Source organism: Antechinus flavipes, chromosome 5, assembly GCF_016432865.1.
Source record: "Antechinus flavipes isolate AdamAnt ecotype Samford, QLD, Australia chromosome 5, AdamAnt_v2, whole genome shotgun sequence".
In the NCBI taxonomy this organism is placed as follows: Eukaryota; Metazoa; Chordata; class Mammalia; order Dasyuromorphia; family Dasyuridae; genus Antechinus; species Antechinus flavipes.
Genome location: NC_067402.1, coordinates 135,565,076 through 135,587,237, shown reverse-complemented (window position 1 = coordinate 135,587,237; position 22,162 = coordinate 135,565,076). Strand labels below are relative to the sequence as shown.

Below are 22,162 nucleotides of genomic sequence, written 5' to 3'. Positions count from 1 at the left end.
ATATTGTCATATTTTTCTATAAATCTCCCACAGCAGTCAGAGTAGTACCTTGTACATATTGGACACTGAAGAAGTGTGTTAAATAAACAGATGGAAATATGCTTATTGCTCAGTCTTACCCTCCAGCAGCTGTGCTGTAATTCAAGAATACCAAAGAGCTACATGGAAGACCTACTCTGGAATCAGCTCCCTGACAATTAATTAGCTGTGACCTTAGTCAATTAACATCACTGAGCACCAATTTTTTTATCTGTAAAGTCAAAGGGTACTTCAGACTGAAAATGCTCCAAGTCTAAGATTCCATATGTAATTTCCTCCAGTGTTCCAGCTAGTTCAATATTCTTTATACTCCTGCTGGTCTTTTTCTATGCTGTCACAGAATTTGATTGCCCTAAATCTATCTCTGCTAACACAAACACCTGCCAGTCACTGTGTTTTATATGACCCAAAATACTGGATTGGTGACAATACACCCACAATCACCATTAATAAAGTATCATTAACTTGGAACATGAAAGTACAGGAAAGGAAGACAGGCCTATCAGAGTCATCATCTCTAAATTGGGCTACCTAATAATCTTGTATTTTATTTCTCCATTATCTTTCCAGGTCAAATTGCATTAGCTGTTTTTAAATACAGCTGAATATAATGTAGGAATAATATGTTGATTCCTGATTTGCCAAGAAAGTTGCTCTATTCTTACTACTTATCTGTTCTCTGTTTCTCAGAACAAAGCAATCTTTGAATTAGAGCTGACCTGTCTCTGGTGTTTGCCTCCTACAGGGTGGTCATCATCCTTATTTGGCTGGTTTTCAAATTAACTGTGATATTCAAAACAGAAGTTCGTAGCTTCAAATGAAGCTATGAATAACCTGATCAGGTAAAATATTATTCAAATTTCTCCCCCCCCCCCAAGAAAACAAAGGTAAAGCCGATTATTAACAAAATAGTTTTGTTCACTCAAACTGCAGTAGACTGATGCTTGTCCAGGTGCATGTATTAAATACTAAAGATACTGTAATTTTTACGTACCATTCAAATGATTTTTTTTCCCTCTATTAAAAAGTACTCATATATCATTGTTTTAAGTTAAGAATTTTGCTTGGGCTTTACTTATATTTCAGTAGAATATAGTATTTGTAATGTTTTCAATCGAAAAAATGGAATTGTTTTTCTTTAGATGCCTGATGGCACAAGGTCCTTCAGGTCATTCTTATTTCTATTGTGCTTTTATCCTCATGATGTCCTTACATCCTGACAATTCTTATAGGACTATTCTTGCTTCTCAACACAAGACTGTTCAAGCTATCCTGGGACAAGATATAGGGCTATAGTACCAACATTAGCTATTTTGTTATACTTATTTTCTTAAGGTCTATCTTTCCTTGATCAAGTATACTAAATTCCTCAAGTAACACAGATAAGAAAAACTACTATCATTTCTATTCCTCTCATTCTAGAAAATGTTTTTTCTTTGTCATAATCCTAGCAAAGCATCTCAAAACATCTATCAGTAATGCTTTAAATTTATTACGTTTGTCTTTTGTTTCCTAAAAAAAAATCTAGGCTGACAATTTAATCATAAAGTCTAATTCCTTCTAATAAATGTATACTAAATAATTAACTAGCCTTTTTGTTTATTTGTTTGTTTTTAGACATGTCTGATTCTTCATGGAACATTAGGGGTTCTCTTGACAAAGATACTGAAATGATTTGCCATTTTCATCTCCAGTACATTTTATAGATGAGGACATTGATGCAAATTTTTTCAGGGTTAAGGGACTTGCCTAGGATTACACAGCTACTAAGTGTCTGAACCTGCATTTGAATTCAGATAAATCTTCCAGACTCCATACCCAGTGCTCAAGCCACAGCACCACCTGGTTGCCCATAATTAATTGACTTATCCATTTTCTTCAGTCATCATACATATCTTGAGGCTTTAAAAAAAATACAACATATCAAGTTTTTTTTCCCAATACAATTAAGGACTAGAGTGCTTTTTATTAATCAAATATTCCAGTTAACTGAAACATACTAAGCATATTATATTTTGATTACTAAAAGGAATCAGAATATATTGAAACACATTTAAGAGGAAAAGGGTGCTGAACATAATTTGATCTTTCTTTGATGATTTAGAAGGCACTTCTAAACACAATCACAATATCTTACCTTTAGAAAATTTAGAAATCATTTAATGATATGCACAATTATTGAAATTTCTGATATTTTATTTTAAACTATTTTCTATCAGAACAACAATACCATAAAAAGCAAATTACCACATAAAGTTGCTTCCACATGGTTCCCCAGTCTCTTAAAGTTGATGTCATTTCTGTGATAACGGAGTCTTCTGTTGGAATTACCATTTCAAACTGCCTGTGATATTAAAAATATATTTTTAAAAAATACCCACAATAGTATTATCAAACGCTATAGACGATAAATTTGTTTTCAATATCATGATGGGAAAAGGGGGGCAAGGAGAGACTCCTTATCAATATTTCAATCTGCAAAGAATTATCATTTTCTAATTACAAAGCAACATTATATTTAGAGAGAAAATCCAAAACTGTCAGTCTGTTATTTAAAGACCTCTGCAATATCTAACTCCCACCAACCCTTCTAGAATTATGTATTATTGTTACTCTTAATTCAAGCAAAATTACAGGCAAACTGACATACCAGTTATTTCCCAAACTCCCATTTCTGTTCCTTTTCACCAGATATTCCCCCAGATTGTACACTTTCCTCATCACAGTCTCAATACCAAGAAGACTCAGCTTAAATATCACCTCCATCAAAAAGATTTTTATGCATGCCTTTTTCTACACTGTTAATAATTGTTTCCCTTCACTTATTTTTTTTTACCTGCTAATCTGTATGCATATTGGATCCCAGAATAAAGCGTGAACTCCTGGAGGGCAGGTAAGGTTTGATTTTTGACTTTGTATTCCTAGAACTTGATAAAATGCCTTATCTATAATAAATAATTAATTTTTATTGAATGATTATTTGAGGACTTAGAATGAGAGATAACTTAATTATATCTTTAATATATTTTAGTATCAAATCCCCATCATAATGCTGATGTTATATTTACTCTGAGGAGTTAGCATGGTTTTTTAGGCCCAAATTTCCATTCTTTATACTATCTTCCATAGTATAATTCCATAGGGCTCTAATAGAAAAGACCCATATATTGAAAAAATGTCACACAATAGTCTAAAAATATATATAGGTGATGAGGTGCAGGGAAGAATGATTCTATCACAAGTTCTTTTGCTAAACAGAAGAGAGAGCAAAGGGAAGATGAAGTTAACAGATTTTTATTTTTGATTGTTTGGCATGAGAGTCTCCATTTCCATTCAGTTTCAATTCCAGGAAGCAAATCCTTTCACATTTTTATGAGGTTAAAGAGTTACAAGGCCAACATTAATACTGCTTTGCAGGAATATATTATTTTTTTTCAGCTCTCAAACTCTACGAATGTCTAATTCTAGGACTTAAGAAGAGCAGGATTCCACGTTTGTCAAGTTTAATTTTCTTAAGGATGACAGGTAGGGTCATCACCCAGTAGAAAAGATAGCAGCATCAGTTCAAACCAAGAGATCCTAATGAGAGATGAAATTCTTCGTCTGATACTAATAGCAGTTCCGAAGTCTCTTTCTCAGAAAAAATCACTAAAATAACTCTAATTGGTATTTTTTAAAAGTTTCATTAAAGGCACTTAGAAAAAGTAAAAGCACATGTTGAGAATTCTTCACCACAGGAGTCTGAGCTCTTCATTTCAGAGGGCTGCAATAATTTCTGCCTGCTTCTTGACAGTTTTCCTTTTTCCAGATATAAAAAAAAAGTGTAAAAACTATAAAACAGGGCATCAAAATGGAAAAAGAAATACTTATAAAAATGGTAAGCCAGCATTGAGACAAATGGAATGGCTCGTTGTTCCAATAAGGAACAACTTCCAAGAAGTAAACAAAAAAACAGGCTATTTCAAAGAATGTTATATTAAATTATTTTGTTCTTCCAGTAGTTCCCCTATTTAAAATGAGCAACATTTTAAAATGGACCTAAAGAGCTAAGCTTCAGGAAGGTGAGAAAGGAAACACTGAATCTTTGTAAGTAACTGAGAATCCTACTGGATCTTTTAAAAATATGATTATTTGTTTGTAGCAGCCCTGTTTGTAGTGGCTAGAAACTGGAAAATGAATGGATGCCCATCAATTGGAGAATGGCTGGGTAAATTGTGGTATATGAATGTTATGGAATATTATTGTTCTGTAAGAAATGACCAGCAGGATGAATACAGAGAGGACTGGCGAGACTTACATGAACTGATGGTAAGTGAAATGAGCAGAACCAGGAGATCATTATACACTTCGACAACAATATTGTATGAGGACATATTTTGATGGAAGTGGATTTCTTTGACAAAGAGACCTGAGTTTCAATTGATAAATGACGGACAAAAGCAGCTACACCCAAAGAAAGAACACTGGGAAACGAATGTGAACTATCTGCATTTTTGTTTTTCTTCCCGGGTTATTTATACCTCCTGAATCCAATTCTCCCTATGCAACAAGAGAACTGTTCGGTTTTGCAAACATATATTGTATCTAGGATATACTGCAACATATCCAACATATAAAGGACTGCTTGCCATCTAGGGGAGGGGGTGGAGAGAGGGAGGGAAAAAAAAATCGGAACAGAAACGAGTGTCAATATAAAGTAACTATTAAATAAAAATTTAAAAAAATATATGATTATTTAATCACAGATAGTCCAATATCAGAACTTTCTTACTATTTATAAACTATTCAAAATTAAGACCTTTTACATGGCCTGAATATTTGATCATTAGAAGGAATTAAATACTAATTTCACTAAACTGAAATCTAAACTTAATAAAGAACTGGCTCAATTTTATGGGTAGTGGGCTAAGATTTTTTTTTTCATGCTAAATAAAATAAGCAGTTTTAAGGGAATAGCTGTATGTATTGGTTAGGAGAATAAACAACTTCATACATGTATCAAACTAAAATTGTCTTATCTGGTAGGCTTCAGCAATGCTAATGAACAATCTTAATTACAAAGTCAAGGTTAATTTAGTTAGGGAAGAATAAGGGAACAGCATAGGCTTCAAATAAGCTAAATAATAAAGTTCATCCTGATATACTTGCATATATAGGACTATGAGGTAATAAAACATTTCCCTCATTTTTAGTTAAAACTGTCTCTTCTATGTGACCATTCAAAGTTACAATTGATGCAACTAGGTACAAATGGTTCTAAACTCTTTTTAAAAAATCTTACTGGGTAACATTTGTGCTGCTCTATGCTCACATTTAAGTTGGCTAATATTCCATTTGGGCAAAATGTAGATGGGATTCTTTAACTTCCCCAGAAGTATAATAGCTCTACTTTTCTCACATCTGGCATCCAAAGTTCATGATTCTGACTTTAGCCAAAATCAGAGATATTAGTACATAGGGAGCTTGGATGTGAATTTAGTGTGATAGTGCTTGGCAAAAGCTTGCATAAAATATTTGATATTTGAGATAGACTAATGCACACTTAACTTCAGTCATCTAGATTCTGAGTTCTATATTAAGTTAATCCATCAAAGACAAAAAGACCTGGACCTCATTATCTTTATCCATCACAGAAATGATTTTACTGAGTTATGATTTAATGTTATATCCTCTCCTGTTAGATAGGAAAGATATGAGAAATATCTCAAAAGCAAATTAACATGCTTATTTTGCAAAAACCACAGTTTTAAGATATTATAGAAAATGTCTTTTTTTGTGAAATTCCAAGTGAGGAGAAAAATGTTTCCAAAAAAAAAAAAAAATTTGCAGATGAAGGTTGCTATTTCTCATCATAAGGCAACAACATGTAACTTTCAGCTGCCAGAATGCTTAGAGTCAAATTCAATGATTAAATGACAGTCATCAACTCATCAACTCATCTCAGTAGCCCAGGAGCATCTACAAAATCTGTTTCTTTTATACAGTTTTTCATGCTTCTGTTTTAAGTGAAGTTTATAGAACACATCAGCCAGCTAGCCACCTCACCAAGTGCTCTTGGAAGTAGGTGGGCATAAATCATCAAAAAAGAAAAACCTACTAATTAAAATCTTATTTTTTTTGCTTTCTTGTATATAAATTTATTAAAGAGGAAAAGTCAGAATTTAGAGCCAGAAGAGACTGTTACACATCATCTTGCCCATTCCCATCATTTCATAAATAAGGAAAAATGAGGCCCAGGGAAGCAAAAAGATTTGTCCCAAAAAACTCTTCAGAAGAGAAACTAGAACTCAGGCCTACTGACTCCTAGGTTAGCATGCTTTGCACAACACTATATTCTCTATCCTAAGTAGAAAGACCATTTCAAATAAGGTATTTTTAAAATATCCTAAAATTTAAAAATATTTTTGTGAAGTAGACAATTGTCAAGAGTATTATTTAAGTATTATTCACACTCCATCTGAGAGAGTTTTTCATTCCAAAGTCAATCCCCTAATGCTATCCTATCTCTCATCATACTTTGTAGAGATGAGCTAGATGTGGTTTATTCATAATTGATGTTAAATGTAGACAAAAACTACATTTGGAATCATAATACTACAAATTCAACTAGTTCAATTGTTATTACTGCTGCTGCTATTGCTGCTAATCTACTACTAATAATAATAATGATAACAATAATAATAAACGCAGGTAGGTAGAATCAGGAAGACCTGAGTTTAAAAAAAAAAAAAACTGCCTCAGAAACTTACTCAATGAGAAACCTTGAATAAGTCACTTAATCTGTTTACCTCAGTTTTTTCAGCTATGAAATAAGGATCTTAACAGTAATTACTTTCTACAGTTATTATGGGGCTCAAACAAGATAATATTTGAAAAGCACTGAACCTATCCATCACTTTAGCATTTCAGTGGAAAAGACCTAGTATCTTGCAGTATATGTAACAACTTAAAAATACCACTTGCATAGGCAGCTGGATGGTACAATGGACAGCACAGTGGACAAGGAGTTAGGAAGACCAGAATTTCAAACAAGTCTTAGATACTTAATAGCTATGTGACATTGGACAATTCACTTAGCCACTGTCTGTCTCAGGGGATAATAAAATACCTTCCTCTCATGGTTGTTGTGAGGATTATTATCAGATAATATTTTTAAAGTGTTTTGGAAACCTTAAATCATTGTATAAATGAAAGATAGTATGATTGCTATATTTACTAATTTTATTATTATTATTGTCACCAAGAGTTTCTTCTTTGTGCTAAATATAAAGCCTATGAAAATTCAAAATGAGATCTTGAAAACTAAAACTCATTTCTTACCCTTTGTTCTTAACACATGCATTTTTCAAATGAATGTAGCTGGAAGGAAATATTCCCTAGAAGAGAAAAAAAATAGTTTTAATTAATATTCCCCAAAGATTCTGCAGCCAGCCGCTTATGGTTAAAGCAGGATTGGTTTTCACAAGTCATATGCATAAAACCAACCACAAAACAACAAAGCTACTATGAACAGAAAAAAAAATCTAAAAATCACTACCATGTAATCTATATAACCAGATTCTAATCATTCCAGCCTAGTTGTTCTCATTTCAAATCCTTTTAAATAACCACTAGTTCTCAAATTTAGATAAATATTTCAAAAGTAAGTAAAACTTAATAAAGCTTTCAAGAGAAACACCAATATTCAGATGGATCCTCTGTGTTAGAATGGAAAACTTTATAAATGTTAGATTATTTTACTGGAACATTTTTGACTTTCATTCTCCCAATCTAGCTCATCTTTCATTAAGATGTACATTCAAACATGACCATTAGGCATTGAGGACTATCCATATGTATATGAGTATGTGTATACATACATACATGTTTGTATATGTAATGGGCTCTGGCTAATATTGCTAACAATGCAGCATCAGTTAAGGCTTGTCTTGCCACTGCTGTTGATGACTTCCCAGAAGCGATGTCAACATTTTGTTTTATTGACAACAAAGAGAAAACAAATGAGAAATGTCAAAAGGAGAGAAAGAGAAGCAACATTCTTGTCCATTACATGACTAAACCTCCTAAAGATTTTTCAAGTTGTCACCAAGTGACAAACGCAATGAAATTTTCAAGCAAACAAATGCCAGTTGAATATTTTATCACTGCATGAAAAACAGAATGTAAAAATACAATATGAGGAAAAGATATAAAACTGACCTCTTTTCCATATTTGTATTTCTCTCAATGTAAAACTTAAGAAAGAGAATAATTGCAGAAAAGGACCTAATTTTTAAGAAAGTGAAAAAGATAGAAATTGTCTGAATAGACTTTTTTTCAAATAACCAATTAAAAACTAATACTCAATTTGCATCTGGGTGACGAGATAAACAACAAATTTTAGGTGAGTAAACAGTGGGAAATGAAGTAAGATAATATTATGTCCATTATGTTCTCTTTGCTTTCAGAGTAAGCTTTAAGAAATAAAATTATTAAGTAGAATGAGAAAAAATGGGGTGGAAATATATTTAAATCAAACAAAATATTGTGTATGTGTGTTTAAGATGAAAAATATTATATAGTTTATAAACCATTAAATGACATTTTGGGGAAAATACCAGATTATTAAAATGGATCCAAAAAAATTAGTACTGGGAGAGGGGAGAAAAATTAGATGTCTAAGAAAACTTTGTAGTAGCAAAAAACTGCAAATAAAGTACATATCCTCCATTTCCCATTTAAGTTTTTAGCAATCTAATGTATTAGTAATTATGTTTATATATAATGAGCTTATTAAGATCCTTCAGTTCAATCTTCAAGATCCACACAGGATTAACATTTGGTTACTATCCCAAAATATAATCCAAGTTCAAAGGAGTTTTTAAAATTATTTAAATCTCCATTATTGTCATATACAGTTCCTACTAACTCAACCACACATATAATTCAAATAAAAGTATTTTTGTTCAAAAATACTTATGACTAGAATGAGAAACAATTTTTTTGTTGATTTTTTACCTTGATATTTGGGTTTTTTAAGGCAAATCCTCTGTACCAGCCTGTGAAGAAATAATTAAATATTAATAAACCAAAAGAATGAAAAGAATAATAACTTTTTTCTGTTCCTCACTAATGGGGAAATAGTCTATATGTACAAATTAGATGCATAAAAACATAAGGTTTAGTAAAATATAAAAGCCTAATAATCATGGATCTTAGTAATTGGCTAACAAAAAAATATAAATAAGTAAAAATTATTTAAAATCATATTTAAGGTTTTTGTACTCATGTCTCACCTGGAAATCTGGTCAAAAAAGTAGAAAGATTAAGAACTGTCCAAAGTTTTTCTTTATATTATAATAGGGAATAATAATATATATCTTGCAACTTTCTATTTTCACCTCTACCCCTCAGTTTTATACTTAACAAAAATGGAACTAAGATATATAAATGAATCCAACAGAGATATCAATTGGGACAAAATCTCTTCTTGATGTAAAGGATTAGTGGTAGAAATGAAACTTGGATAGATAACATGAGGAAGGATTAGTGTCAGCACTAATCAGAACTATATTATGAGTCTCTTCTATTTTATGAAGGAATTAAATAATGAGGATGAAGTCAACTTTTTTACAATCCAAGTTATAGGATGGTCTTTACACTGGCTTGAAAAGGGAGATAGCTGGTTCTTTCTCTAGCATGCTTGAGACATAGAGGTGGAGGATACTGTTCAGTATGCATCTTCAGTAGAGGCTTTGGATTGTTTTCTCAGAGGTAGATATAGATATGAACTTGGGATATTTCAGCTACATTCTTCTTGTGACTAAATAAAAACCAAGTGAAATGACCAGCCAGTTAACCTATGAGCATAAGAAAAAGTGAAGGCCACTGTCTCAAGTACAGATTGAACCTATCCCTCAAGGCTTAATGTACTTACGTATTACCCAAGTGAATTAAATGTGGATTTTAGCAATATTCCTTGACTTATAATCAGCCAAATTCATTTACTAAAGAGTTATAGCCAAATAATTGTTTTTGAGGATAAAAAAAAACTATGTTTGCAACTTATAAAAATAGAGGTTATAAAAAACCAACACTGATATGTATTTGAAACAGGCTGGTATTAAGTTTCTTTGCATGAGTGTTTTAAATGATTAAGATGAACATAAAAATACTTTGAAATGTTTTATTTTATAAATAATGTCCATAATTGTTGTTAGTTTTGTATTTCAAGATTTAACCCCTGAAGAGTAACATGAGTAGGCAATAATGCATATATTCTATCATATGTGAAACAAATACTGCCTTATTGTTTTTCCTTTATATTTTTCCATTTTCAAAACTTACTCATTTAAATATAAAAAATATCTTTGTTCACAGACACTAATAAAACAAATTTACATGCTGGTACAGTGGATATGGCATTAGAATTGTAATCTAGATCTTCCCAACTCTTACTGAATTTAATAATTTTCTTTAGCAAACATTATTCAATTCATGTAAGTATGAATTCAAGTACTAGTGAGCTATATATTACCATAATTTCCTTTATTAGAAAATTTCTTAAGGAAATTGTCTTAGGACATTAGATAAAAGCTTTTCATGTATCAGTATCATAAAATAGTATTTTTTATATTTATGAACATAAACGTTTTTGACAATTTAGATTCCTATGTAGCATATAAATGAAAATCAATTGATATCTTACAGGATTAAAAAAAAAAAAGCAGGCAGTTTATGTTGTTGCTGTAAATAATTTCTTGTGTTCAGAACTGAAAAGTTCCAGCTACAAGGGACTTTGAAGTAGTAGGTTGGACATAGGGACTCTAACCCCATATTGGAAAACAATTATAAAGTCATATAATCTTTATATCACTGTCTTCTCATCTACATAATGAAGAGGCTACTACAAATGATATTTAAGCACTAACTTTCTAGGATACCACAAAACATCTAGTTTGATGTACTGAGTCATTCACACTATCCAGGTATCACTTCTTGACATGAACAAAAATGGAGAATACAAATGACAAATTCTAAACATCACAAATAATAAATGATTTTTGTTTTCATTTATTTGACTTTAAACAGAAAAAAACACCTCTAAATGTCTCTCTGTGACCTACTTCAATAGAGATTAGTTTTGTGTTTAAAAAAAAGTTCCCAAACTTTACAAAATGCACAATGAATGAAATGACAGTCCACATCAGACTAATATCACTTGTGACCAGCAGCATACTTACCATCACATTTCTCTAGGATCTGAACTGTGTCTCCAATTTCCAATGATAGGCCATATGGGACTGTTCCTCGAAAACTGGCAATGACTGTAAAAGATAATTTATAACTTGTCATCTAATCTTTCAGTTTAAAATAAGTCACACCATTTGTCGTTAAATGTTTATAAATCAGAGAAGGAAAATGAGTTTACAAGCATTTGGATAAGAAACAACTATGAAGACACATTTTAAATATTTATATTTTGTAAGGAAATTAAGTATACATAATCTGCTCTAATTTATAGACTCAATAATATGCTTTTCTAAAATACATTTCAAAAAAAAATTAATGATGCTTCCATGGACTTTATAAATCAGGATATCAATTGTATGATATATATATATATTTTTTATTTTTTAAAAGACATCTATGGTCCTGATTTCTAAACAGCTTTGTGATAATAACTGTCAAGATCCAAAAGTGCTCCCATGAAGTAATCAGCGATTGGGTTTTGTAAAGACAAGAGAAACAACAACATTTGTCAATTGGCTGTTAAGTATAGAAGTTGGGATAGAAGAACAGAAAAACTGTGGCACAAAGAACACTATTCTCATGGGATATTCAGAGTAAGAATGAAAGAAAATGACTTATTTTAACGGTCACAGGAAAGCAAATATAAAGATAGAAAATATGGCTAAGTACAACAAAATCAGAGAAAAATATCCAACAGGTACCCAAAAATGAACCTACAAATAGTCTCCATCTACTCGTTGTAGACAACAACCTAAATTATCTGAAGAACTATCACGTCTAGGATCATAGAAGGCAGAACTTTTAACCTTCTTATTTTACTGATTCAAAAAGGGGGCAGAGAGCTAAGATCACTGAAGATTATTTTCAAAGTGGACAAGTAGGTGCTATAATGGATGGAGGACCAGGTCTGGAGTCAGGAAGATTGGAGTTAATTTAACTTCTTACACTTACTAGCTGTGTGAACTTGGGCAAATCACTTAACCCTGTTTGCCTCAATTTCCTTATTTACAAAATGAGCTGAAGAAATGACAAACCATTTAGTATCTCTTCCAAGAAAATAATGTCACAAAGAGTGGAAATAATTGGACAGCAAAAACAACAGAAAAAAGGGTAAGCCTGAGGCTAACTACTGGTGATAATTCCTAGTCTCTGGCAAGACAGTTGGCCCTTTTCTATTCTAATAATTCTTATCTCAGCAGGAACCAGAGCCTCTGGGTCAGATACTTTAGGGTAGACTCCGTCAATGGAACTCTTTATCTCACCAGGAGAAGTTTTTTCATTTGTTTAGCTATCACCACTCCTGGTTTGACATCAGGAAAACTTATGTTCATGAGTTCAAATCCAGATTCCAACAATTACTAGAGGTGTGACCCTGGATAAATCACTTAATCTTTTTGCCTTAATACACTGAAGAAGTAAATGGAAAACCAGCCCAGTATTTTTGCCAAGACAACCCTAAAAAGTACTGACACAACCAAAATGACTTAACAATAATAATTTTCAGAGAAATCGTGTCATAATTTGAACACAAGTCCTATAATCCAACTCCCAGAGTTCTTTGTGCTATGCCACTCACTACCTAAGTTTTAAAAAGATAAAAACTGACTTTTGTCATTTTATTCCAAGTGTTTGATATAAGTTAAATTTAAAAATACAAATCGTGTTTATTCTCGAAGTTGGAAAAAACACTACTCCCCACAAATGATAAATCAGATAAATTAAGATGATACAACAACTCAAGAGGACTCTCAAGTCCATTTTATGAAAGCGAATAAAATTAAGACCAAGAATCAAAACATAATACTCCAAAACTCGAGAATCAAATCAAGAGGAAACAGATCTAGCATGACTATCAACTGAAAATAATTTAGGGAAATGCTTGATTATGATGTCATGTCTTTCAGCTGTACCATAAATACCCACTATTTCCTAATATTGCTGGCTCCCCTCCCTCCCCCCTCCCCACATGTAATCTCTCTTTTGAAGAGAAAATTCAAAACAAATTTCTACTTGGGGCAAATTATTTCATGCACAATTTTTCCCCTAAAAATTTCTCACCTATGGGACTGATATTATAGAAGCAAACATAACATTCATTCCAGATTGATTTTTTAAAAATTCTCATCTAAATTCTACTAATGAATTTAGTGATTCCTCAAAAAATCCCAAACAGACATTATGGTGAGGCTGAACAAGTGTAGGAAGTATAGTCTGAGAAATCGAGTTCAAATTTTGGCTCTTCTATTTGTTACCTGTTAACTTTGGACAATCAATCAACCAAGAGACTTTACTAAGACCTACAAATTGTTAGATGATGGGTAAAGAAACAAAAACAATGCAATCCTTGTCCTCAAAAGGAGTCAATATGTATTTACAAAAACACATAAAAATAAATAAAAGATTATTTGGCACTGAGGATGAAACCAGCTGCAGGAGGTAGATAAGAGACCTCATAAAGAAGACAATACTTGAGCTAAAATTTGAAGGAAAATAAGGGGGATAAGAGTTAAAGGTGAGGAAAGAATGCATCCCAGAAAAAAAAAGATAGATTGTACAAAGACACAGAGAGGAAAAGAGAATAGTGCTATGTATGATGAAGAACTGTGAGAAACTATACTACTGACAGCTGAAGTGAAGATGAATAATGAGTAATACATAACAAGGCTGAAATGGTAGGTTGCTAGAGAATTTTGCATTTGATCCTAGAGGAAATAGGGAGCTACCAGAGTTTATTTAGCAGAGGAGTGACACAATCAGACTTGTGTTTTAGAAAAATCACTTTGGCAATTGTATGGAGAAGGAAATGGACAGAAGAAAGACTGAGCAGAGGTAGAGAGATAAATAAGGAGACTATCATACTAGTTTAAGTGGTTGGCAATGAAAAAGTGAAAAAGCTGAATATTCACTAAAGTGCTGGTCACATGAGAAGATGGAGAAGAAAAAATTAGATTAGTAACTAATTAGATATGTAGCAAGTCACTTAAACTCTCTGTAACTCATTTTCCTCATCTGTAAATAAATACACTAAAATAAATTACTTCTAAGGCTTCTTTCAGCTATTATGAACTTCTGAGAAAACAGGAGTGATCATCATGGATCAGTTTTGTGATAGAAGGTTTGAGTTACATTCACTGACACAATCCTACATATAGGCAAAGGTCTACTCATATGTGATGGTGAATTAAAAAAAAAAAACCCTAAAAAATGCATTCATGTGAGATCACTCCTGACTGCATCCTCTTGCATATGTTACAACTTGTTATTCATAGCTGGCTGGTGTTCAAAATTTCACTTGGATGCCTGATCCCTCAGCAAAATAAAAGAAAGTGAAAACGGAATGAGAAAAGAGTGTGATGGTTACAGTTTACCCAAATGCATAAGAGTAGAGAATTCAGTGATGCAAATAACATATTGGTCAGTGAATTCTTGAAAGTATGGCCAAGATGACTAGTAAAAATATTAAATTGAGGTCTATAACTGCTGGGGCACATATTTATAATGTTCAGTCATTTCAGTACTGTTCTACTCTTCATAGCTCATTTAGGGTTTTCTTGGCAAAGAAACTAAAATTGTCATTTCCCAATCCAGTTCATTTTATAGATAAGGAATTGAAGCAAACAGGGTTAAGTGACATGCCCAGAGTCATATAACTAGTAAGTGTCTGAGGCCAGATTTGAGTCTTTCTTTTTCCAAGCCCAGTACTCTACTCACCATACCATAATAAATATTTGTTGAACTGGAGCGAAAGTAATAAACTTCCAGAAGTTATTCAAGGTACCGGTTTTGATGTGTATACCTGTGAATGGCTATAGACTCTCAAAGGAACAAAGTGATGTTACTGCAACTGGATACTCAGCTTGAAGTCAGTACAAGCAGCTCTGAGATGCCAGCTTGATGACAGAAAAGGAATTATAAAGAGGTAGGTGTTCTAAGCAAAAGGTCAATAGATCTGAAGCTAAGTCTTTCCCTTAAATCATAATGCCCATGTTTTCAGAAGAAGGTAAACTCTTCAGGGAAGTAGGGTAGAGAAAGGTCAAGAACTAAAGAAAAAAACAAGATAACATAAGCTCCAATAAAGGTTCAGATAATATTTCCAACAATCTATTCTCATTTCATTTATCATTGTCAGACTGAGTCTTAGATAAAGACTTTCTAGTAAATCTTCTTGCCAATCTACAAGTATGTTGCAACAAAATAAAGCTACAAAATAAACTGAATTTTCATTGTGAAATGGCTGTTTCCTTTTTGTGGAATAAAAACCAATTCACATTTCACAGATCTTTAAATAAGCATCTTTTAAAGAAAGATGATCTAAGACAGGCAAAATATCAAAGGATATTTTTCACTTTTAAATAAATAAAATGTTTTCTTAGATAGCTATAAGATCATTATTAATTAAGTCAAATATGATTAGAAGTAATTAAGAGAAAATGAAATAATTAAAGAATTTTTCAATGTTCATGGTTGGGTCATGCTATTATAATAAAAATGACAACATAACCAAAATTAATTTGCAGTTTTTGTGCCATTGAAATTGTATGATAAGAAAAGATACATTGGTATTGGAGTGAATTCAAAGGAAGACAATTGAGATGTTTTTCCACTGGTATTTCCCAATGATTGGGGAGAGAGGGAGGAGAGAAAGGAAATGGGGAGAGTAGGAAATCAAGGAAGGCATCAAGCATTTTGAGTAAACTCCACTGGGTGAAATTATTTGATGTTGTGGACAAGAGTTGCCCAAGATTTGGAGTCAGTGATATCACTGGATAACATTTCCAAATCAAGATTAAAGACTCCTTCAAATGTTAATCTGTTGTATAACATGATGATGCTAATTAGCCTTGTCATCAGAAAGCAAATAATTTTTACTTATTTTAATTTTCATTATTTTTATATGGATTATACATTGAAAGCTAATTTGTTAAATCATGTTATTTAAAACACATTCACAGTTTTGCAAGGGTCAATGTTGAAAAATTATCCGTGCATATGGGTTTGTAAATAGCATGTTTTAATACATAAAAAATAAAACACATTCTCCCATTGAAACAATTCATTTGTTTTGTCATTGATCATACCATATAGTGTTTCTATTCAATGCCCATCTTAGTTAATAATGTAACTCTGAGCAAGTGAGACTTTTCTAGAAATTCTTGAATGGACCTTTGGATATATTTCTTGGTTTAATGGCTCTGTTTTATTATATCAAATTTAACTTCAAAATACATGGTTTTCTTTTCCTTAATAGAAATGTTTCCCTGATATTTGCTCCTATATCTCACTAGAAATTAGGATGTCTAAGGTTAATAAGGGGAATTGAGTAGACATTCTTTTATGGTGTAACAAGACAAGGGTTAAGTAATAGAGAAAGTGCAGTGGATAGAGAGTCAGTCCAAGAGACAGAAAGATTTGGTTTTGGGTCTCTCTTCTGACACATAATGACTACATGAACTTAAACAAATCAATTAGCTTCTCGATGACTTTAAGTTGTAGGAAGGATGCCAAGTTGCACTGGTAGATAGAATCTCCTCACCAGAAAGTATCCTTTACTACTAAAATCCCAAGTCTACCTTTTATCTTACCTATCCTACTGCACAAGGATTGGAAATGATAAGAAAAAAAGGAATAGATTTAAGGAAATGTGTATTCTGTCAGGATGAGGCAAAAAAAAAAAAAAAATCACCCTGTGTTATCTGTAATCAATAGAACCTAGAGGAGAAAGGGGGAGAAACAGTATGCATCAAATATTCTGGAGTAGAAGAAAGGTAACTAAGGAGTGTGTATGACTGAATGAGAAATATAGTGTTCTTTCTGATAGCTGTCAAGAGATCCAGGGGGTATGTATGAGGAAGGAAGGAAGAACCATCAGCCTGGAGTTGGAAAGGGAGAACCAGTGAACAATAGCTGTTCCATGCCACAAGGTGCACAAGGCAGACATTCTTAATAGGAGACACCTCTGTGAGAGGTCTTTCTGTGAGAGAGAGAGAGAATGGTGCAATGGAAAGGGAACTTCACTTGGTTGAGTTCATCCTTCAGATTCATTATTTATTAAAAGTCTAATTTCATTATGATTCAATTTCAATAAGTGTCTACTATGTGTCAAGCACCATGCTAAGTACTAGAGATACAAAGACAAAATAAAATAAACTATGCCCCCTGAGGGATGGAGAGGGGCAACATAGACACATAGTAGATACATCTCAGGCAAGTCATCTGACCTCTCTGAACTTCAGTTTCTTCAACTGTAAAATGTGTTACCACTTGCTCTCAAAAGAAGTTATGAGCATCAGTAGGAATAACATAAAACAAGCTGTACTCTAAAGCATTAATCAGTGATGGTGTCATCTGAAGAAATGAAAAAAATGTTAAATTAATTGTTACCTTTGACCCTATTAACAACATGTGCTGATTCACTAAGTTGCCTTAGAAAGGCTTGATAACAATGACAATAAAAAGAAAGGCTAGTAGGAAGAAAAAAAAAATCTGTATCCTATTCCATCATGATTAAAATGCTAAAGCAAACTTTGTAATTCTGATGTACATGACCTGATCAAGAAGAAACAACTAATTTGTGGTAGATCCTAGTTTCTCATCATCTAATAACCATGCTGTTCTCTTTCCAATGTAAAATAATATGATATACACTGTTTCTGTACTTTTTGATAAATAACAAAGGTTCTTTTCATACCGTGTACATGAGAAATTCATTCTTTGTTCCTCCCCTCTACCTTTTAAGAATTGAATTCAAAGACAAATGATTTACAATGCAGAATTATAATTACAAGTATTTCTCAGAATTTAGGTGAGCTAAGTAGCCAGGTAAAAGAAAAAAAGAATGCAGGAAAAGTCAGGTAACAAGATCACTGTCATTATTTTTTTTAAACATTACATTATGCTTCTACTTTCAGTTATTAGCACTTGTACTCTCGATGTCTTTCTTTCTCACATGAAATTACTTTACATGTACTTGTATGTCCTTATTTGTATATGTTATTATCTCCTCTGTCAAGTACAATACCTAGCACAGATTGACATTTAATTAGTGTTTAATTAATTAAATATTAATAAAATATTTAAGAAAATTCTATCCCTCTGATTCTCACCTCTCTGTTCTTTTTTCTTTATCTCTTCTTTTCTCCTGTGCACGACCTCATACTATAACTCTTTAATCAATTGTTAGAAGTACTATATATCTAGTAAGGAAGAAAAAAAGGGGAAATAGGAAGGGTTTGATGGGGAAGGAGTTCTAATTGGCATTTTCCACTTGGAATGACATACATGATCAAATGAAAGTTTTTGAATTCTCATTTGTCTGCTCCAGTTAAATATGGTTCTATTCAAAGTCATGGATTAACTAGAGTTCACAAGGTTCCTTCTGGTACTGAAATGCTTTTAGAAAAAAGGTGATTCTTGACTGTATCATTTTCCGACAATTTACAGCTATTACTTGAAAATATTTTGCTTTTCTATATTCTGAGGAAAAAAAGAAGGTACTGCAGTGATTATAGACCTTGCCATCACTTCGGACTTGAGTGGAATTCTTGTGGATTTGAAATTAACTGAAGACATCATTTGAAAAAGAAAGAAAGAAAATGGGGAAGGAAGGAATGGAGGGAGAAAGAGACAGAGAGACAAAGACAATGAGAGAAAGACAGTGAGAGAAACAGTAAGAGAGACTTGTGAAAGACAATGAAAGAGAGAGAAAAACAGACAGAAAGACAAAAAAAGAAGGAAGGAAGGAAGGAAGGAAGAGAAAAAAAGAAAGAAAAGGAAGGAAGGATGGATGCCTTTCTTGGTCACTATATGTTCAGACATTTCTCTCTGGTGTCATTGTCTCCCTGCTGTGCCCACAAGCTGTGCAAACTGCCCAGCTACCAGAAATGTAAGCCACTGTATTTTACTAAAAAGGGAAGTGGGGGTGGGGAGTAGATCTGGAAATGAGCTCAATGCTACATTCCACATTCACCACATCAAACTTCTGCCAGCCTTCCAACTCTGTCACCAACTCTACAATCAAAGTGCAGCGTGCTGACTAAAGCAATTCTCTCCCCAAATCAACTATACCTCTGTCTCAAGGGTAAAGTCAATGCTATTAGCTCCGGAGAATGAGATGCCTTAAAGTGGGACAAGGATGAAGAAGATTCAAGGAAAAATTGCTACTGAGTGGTAGTCACGTGTAGGCCCAGTGAGTTTTTTCAGACAATTCCTGACATGTAGTCTAATTACTTATTTCTTCATTACATTTCCATGCACAGATAATAGAAAGACAATCAGAATCATCTTTTAACTCAATTTTCTTTATCTCTTTGGCAAAGGAGACATAAACACATAATGAAAATAATAAGATATAGCACAGTATAAAGTATAGAAAGCCAGCCTCAGAGTCCAAGAGGCTTGGATTCAAGTCCTACTTACCTCTAACACAACTGCCTGGATAGCCCTACATAAGTCAATTAATCTCTCCTTATCCTAAATAACTCTATAGGTCCATATAATACAAAGCAAACTGCTGGTCAGTCTGCAGTCCTGAGATTTCAGGTCTAGTTCAAAAGACAAAAGGCAAACCTCATACTTACAGAATATTTTAAGATTTACCTAGTACTTAACTCACAAGATAAGTAGATTAAATTAAGCCAATCACAAGGGAACATTCTCTATTATATGTGGAAGCATTTAGCCACAATCCTATGTGACTGAGAAAGTTTGTTTTATAAACTAAGGAATTCACCAAGATTTACTACTTTAGAGCTTCAACATTTGATTTCCAAGTCAAAAATTAAGAGATAACACTTTATTGCCATATGAAGAGTGGTCTCATTAAAAATAGACACCAAGAAATAAACCATATACTGATTATTCTATTAATGTTAACGGTTTAAAAGAAAACTTAAAAAAAAAAAAAAAAAAAAAAAGGACAAACAGCTATGTTCCTGTCAAATATCCACCAAAGAAAAGTTTCTGAAAATAGGCAAAATGATTGCTCAGAACCTCAAGTGCCCCAACATTCTCTCAAACTAGAGGGGAAAAGATCTTAGTCTTTCTCTTAATAGGTTGTCAAAGGAACTAGATAGATTATATACTTGGATGCTGAGTAAAAAATATTTGGGGACATAGAAATTAGGAAGCTCAATCTCAACCTAATAAGCAAGGTTCCTTTTCACAGTGATGAGTGATCTCAACAAGGAGATCATTTCTCTGCTTTGCCTTGGAAATGACAATTAAAAAGTGAAAAATGGAATGGGGAAAAAAGGAGGAATAAGTACATCCATTAGAGAAAAAAGGACAATATCAGTTCTATTTTTCCCTGATAAAACAATATCATACTTGACACAGAACATATTGAAGGTGATGAGAAAAATCAAATGCAGAGTGTTTCTCCTAAAATTCTATATTAAAGATTTGAAGAGAAGAACATTAAGATTTCTTAAAATTTCATGTAGTCATCCTAATAGTATATTTTCAAATGTAATTATAAAATTCCATTATGCCATTCACAGATTAAGTTGTCTACCATTAATGTTATTTGAATGCGGATTGAAACTATGATGCAAAAGAATTGCTTTTCAATCAAGTGAAAGATAACTTAGTACCAAAAGATGTGATATCATCAACCAAACTACTTAATAGGCAAATGAAAAGCCACTATCAAATTCACAAGCACCTAAAGAAATTAATTTAAAATAGTTTTCAGTTAATATTCCTATAAGTCTGATTTAGTCCCACTAAAAACTTTTGGGGAAAAGGATTGAATAATGATCAAAATAAAGAATTTTAGGAAAATGGTGAGGATATGTACAAATTTAAGTTTTCTTCACTAGATAGTTTATCCACAGGAAAAAAATAGCAATAATATTTCAATTGATGATTCACAGCAGACAGAAGCATTTTTATGATTTTTTTTGCTAGGTCTGCATAATTTTATTTGTGCAGAAGTTTGACCCAGGAAAGTCACATAATTTATCCCTCTGTAGATTTACAACTGTTTTTTGTAATGATGAACTATGTCTTTTTTTCTGTCCTGAGCTAAGCTAAGAATAATAATAACTAATATCTATATAACACTAGTTTATAAAAAACTTTAGATAACAATATCTATCACATAAGCCTCATAACAATTCTCAAGATAGATATTAGGAGAATTATTTCCATTTTACAGATAAGAAGTCAGCAGCACAGAAAGTTAAATTATTGATTGTTCACCCCTCCACAATATCACAACCAGCAATTCAGGCAACCACAGGTCACTTGAAAGTGGCAATATAGGGATAGATATGAGAGCAAGAGATACTAAGAGGGCACTGGAGTAAAGCCACAGCAGAAGACTATGAGATGATTCTATTAGGGAGCATAAATTGTGCTCCCACAGATGTCAACTACTGGCATGCCTATCAGCTTCACCAAGTTAATATTCTTAAGATCAGAGACAGGAATACCATCTAAGCTTTTCATCACCACCACCACCCCCAAAGCCTTTTTAGGTTTAGCTCAGATATGGTATATATAGTTTAAGACTTAAAATCAAGAAGACCTAAATTTAAATTCTTTGGCAAAGGTTTGCTAATTGTGTCACTCTGGGCAAGTAATTTAATTTCTGGCTGCTTCTATTTCCTCATCTCTTAAGTGAGGTTAATAATAGCACCTACCTCCCAGGGCTGTTGTGATGACAAAAATGAGATAGTATTTATAAAGTATTCTGTAAAACATAACATGCTACGTAAATAACTTACTACTATTAATATGACATGATATATATCAAGATTGTTTTTCAACTCTAGCTCTCTATCTACAATATTTTTATTTTTTCTGATACTTTAAATATTCAAAGTAGCAGAGTAAGTACTATTGGTTAAAATGATACTCTTAATAGGCCTGATCATCAGTGTTCAGAGGA

The 22,162-nt window shown here is 32.6% G+C and overlaps 1 protein-coding gene across 7 annotated transcripts in view; it reads right to left on the bottom strand.

The window, feature by feature from the left end:
* Positions 1-22,162, bottom strand: part of DOCK4 (dedicator of cytokinesis 4) — a 506,986-nt gene that overhangs the window by 292,719 nt on the left and 192,105 nt on the right. For all 7 annotated transcript variants that reach the window (XM_052001087.1, XM_052001089.1, XM_052001090.1 and 4 more), the window contains exons 2-5: positions 11,262-11,345; positions 9,037-9,077; positions 7,360-7,415; positions 2,287-2,383 (exon numbers count right to left, since the gene is read on the bottom strand). In XM_052001087.1, the coding sequence (XP_051857047.1) occupies positions 2,287-2,383; positions 7,360-7,415; positions 9,037-9,077; positions 11,262-11,345 (278 nt within the window). The remainder of the gene's footprint in view (positions 1-2,286; positions 2,384-7,359; positions 7,416-9,036; positions 9,078-11,261; positions 11,346-22,162) is intronic.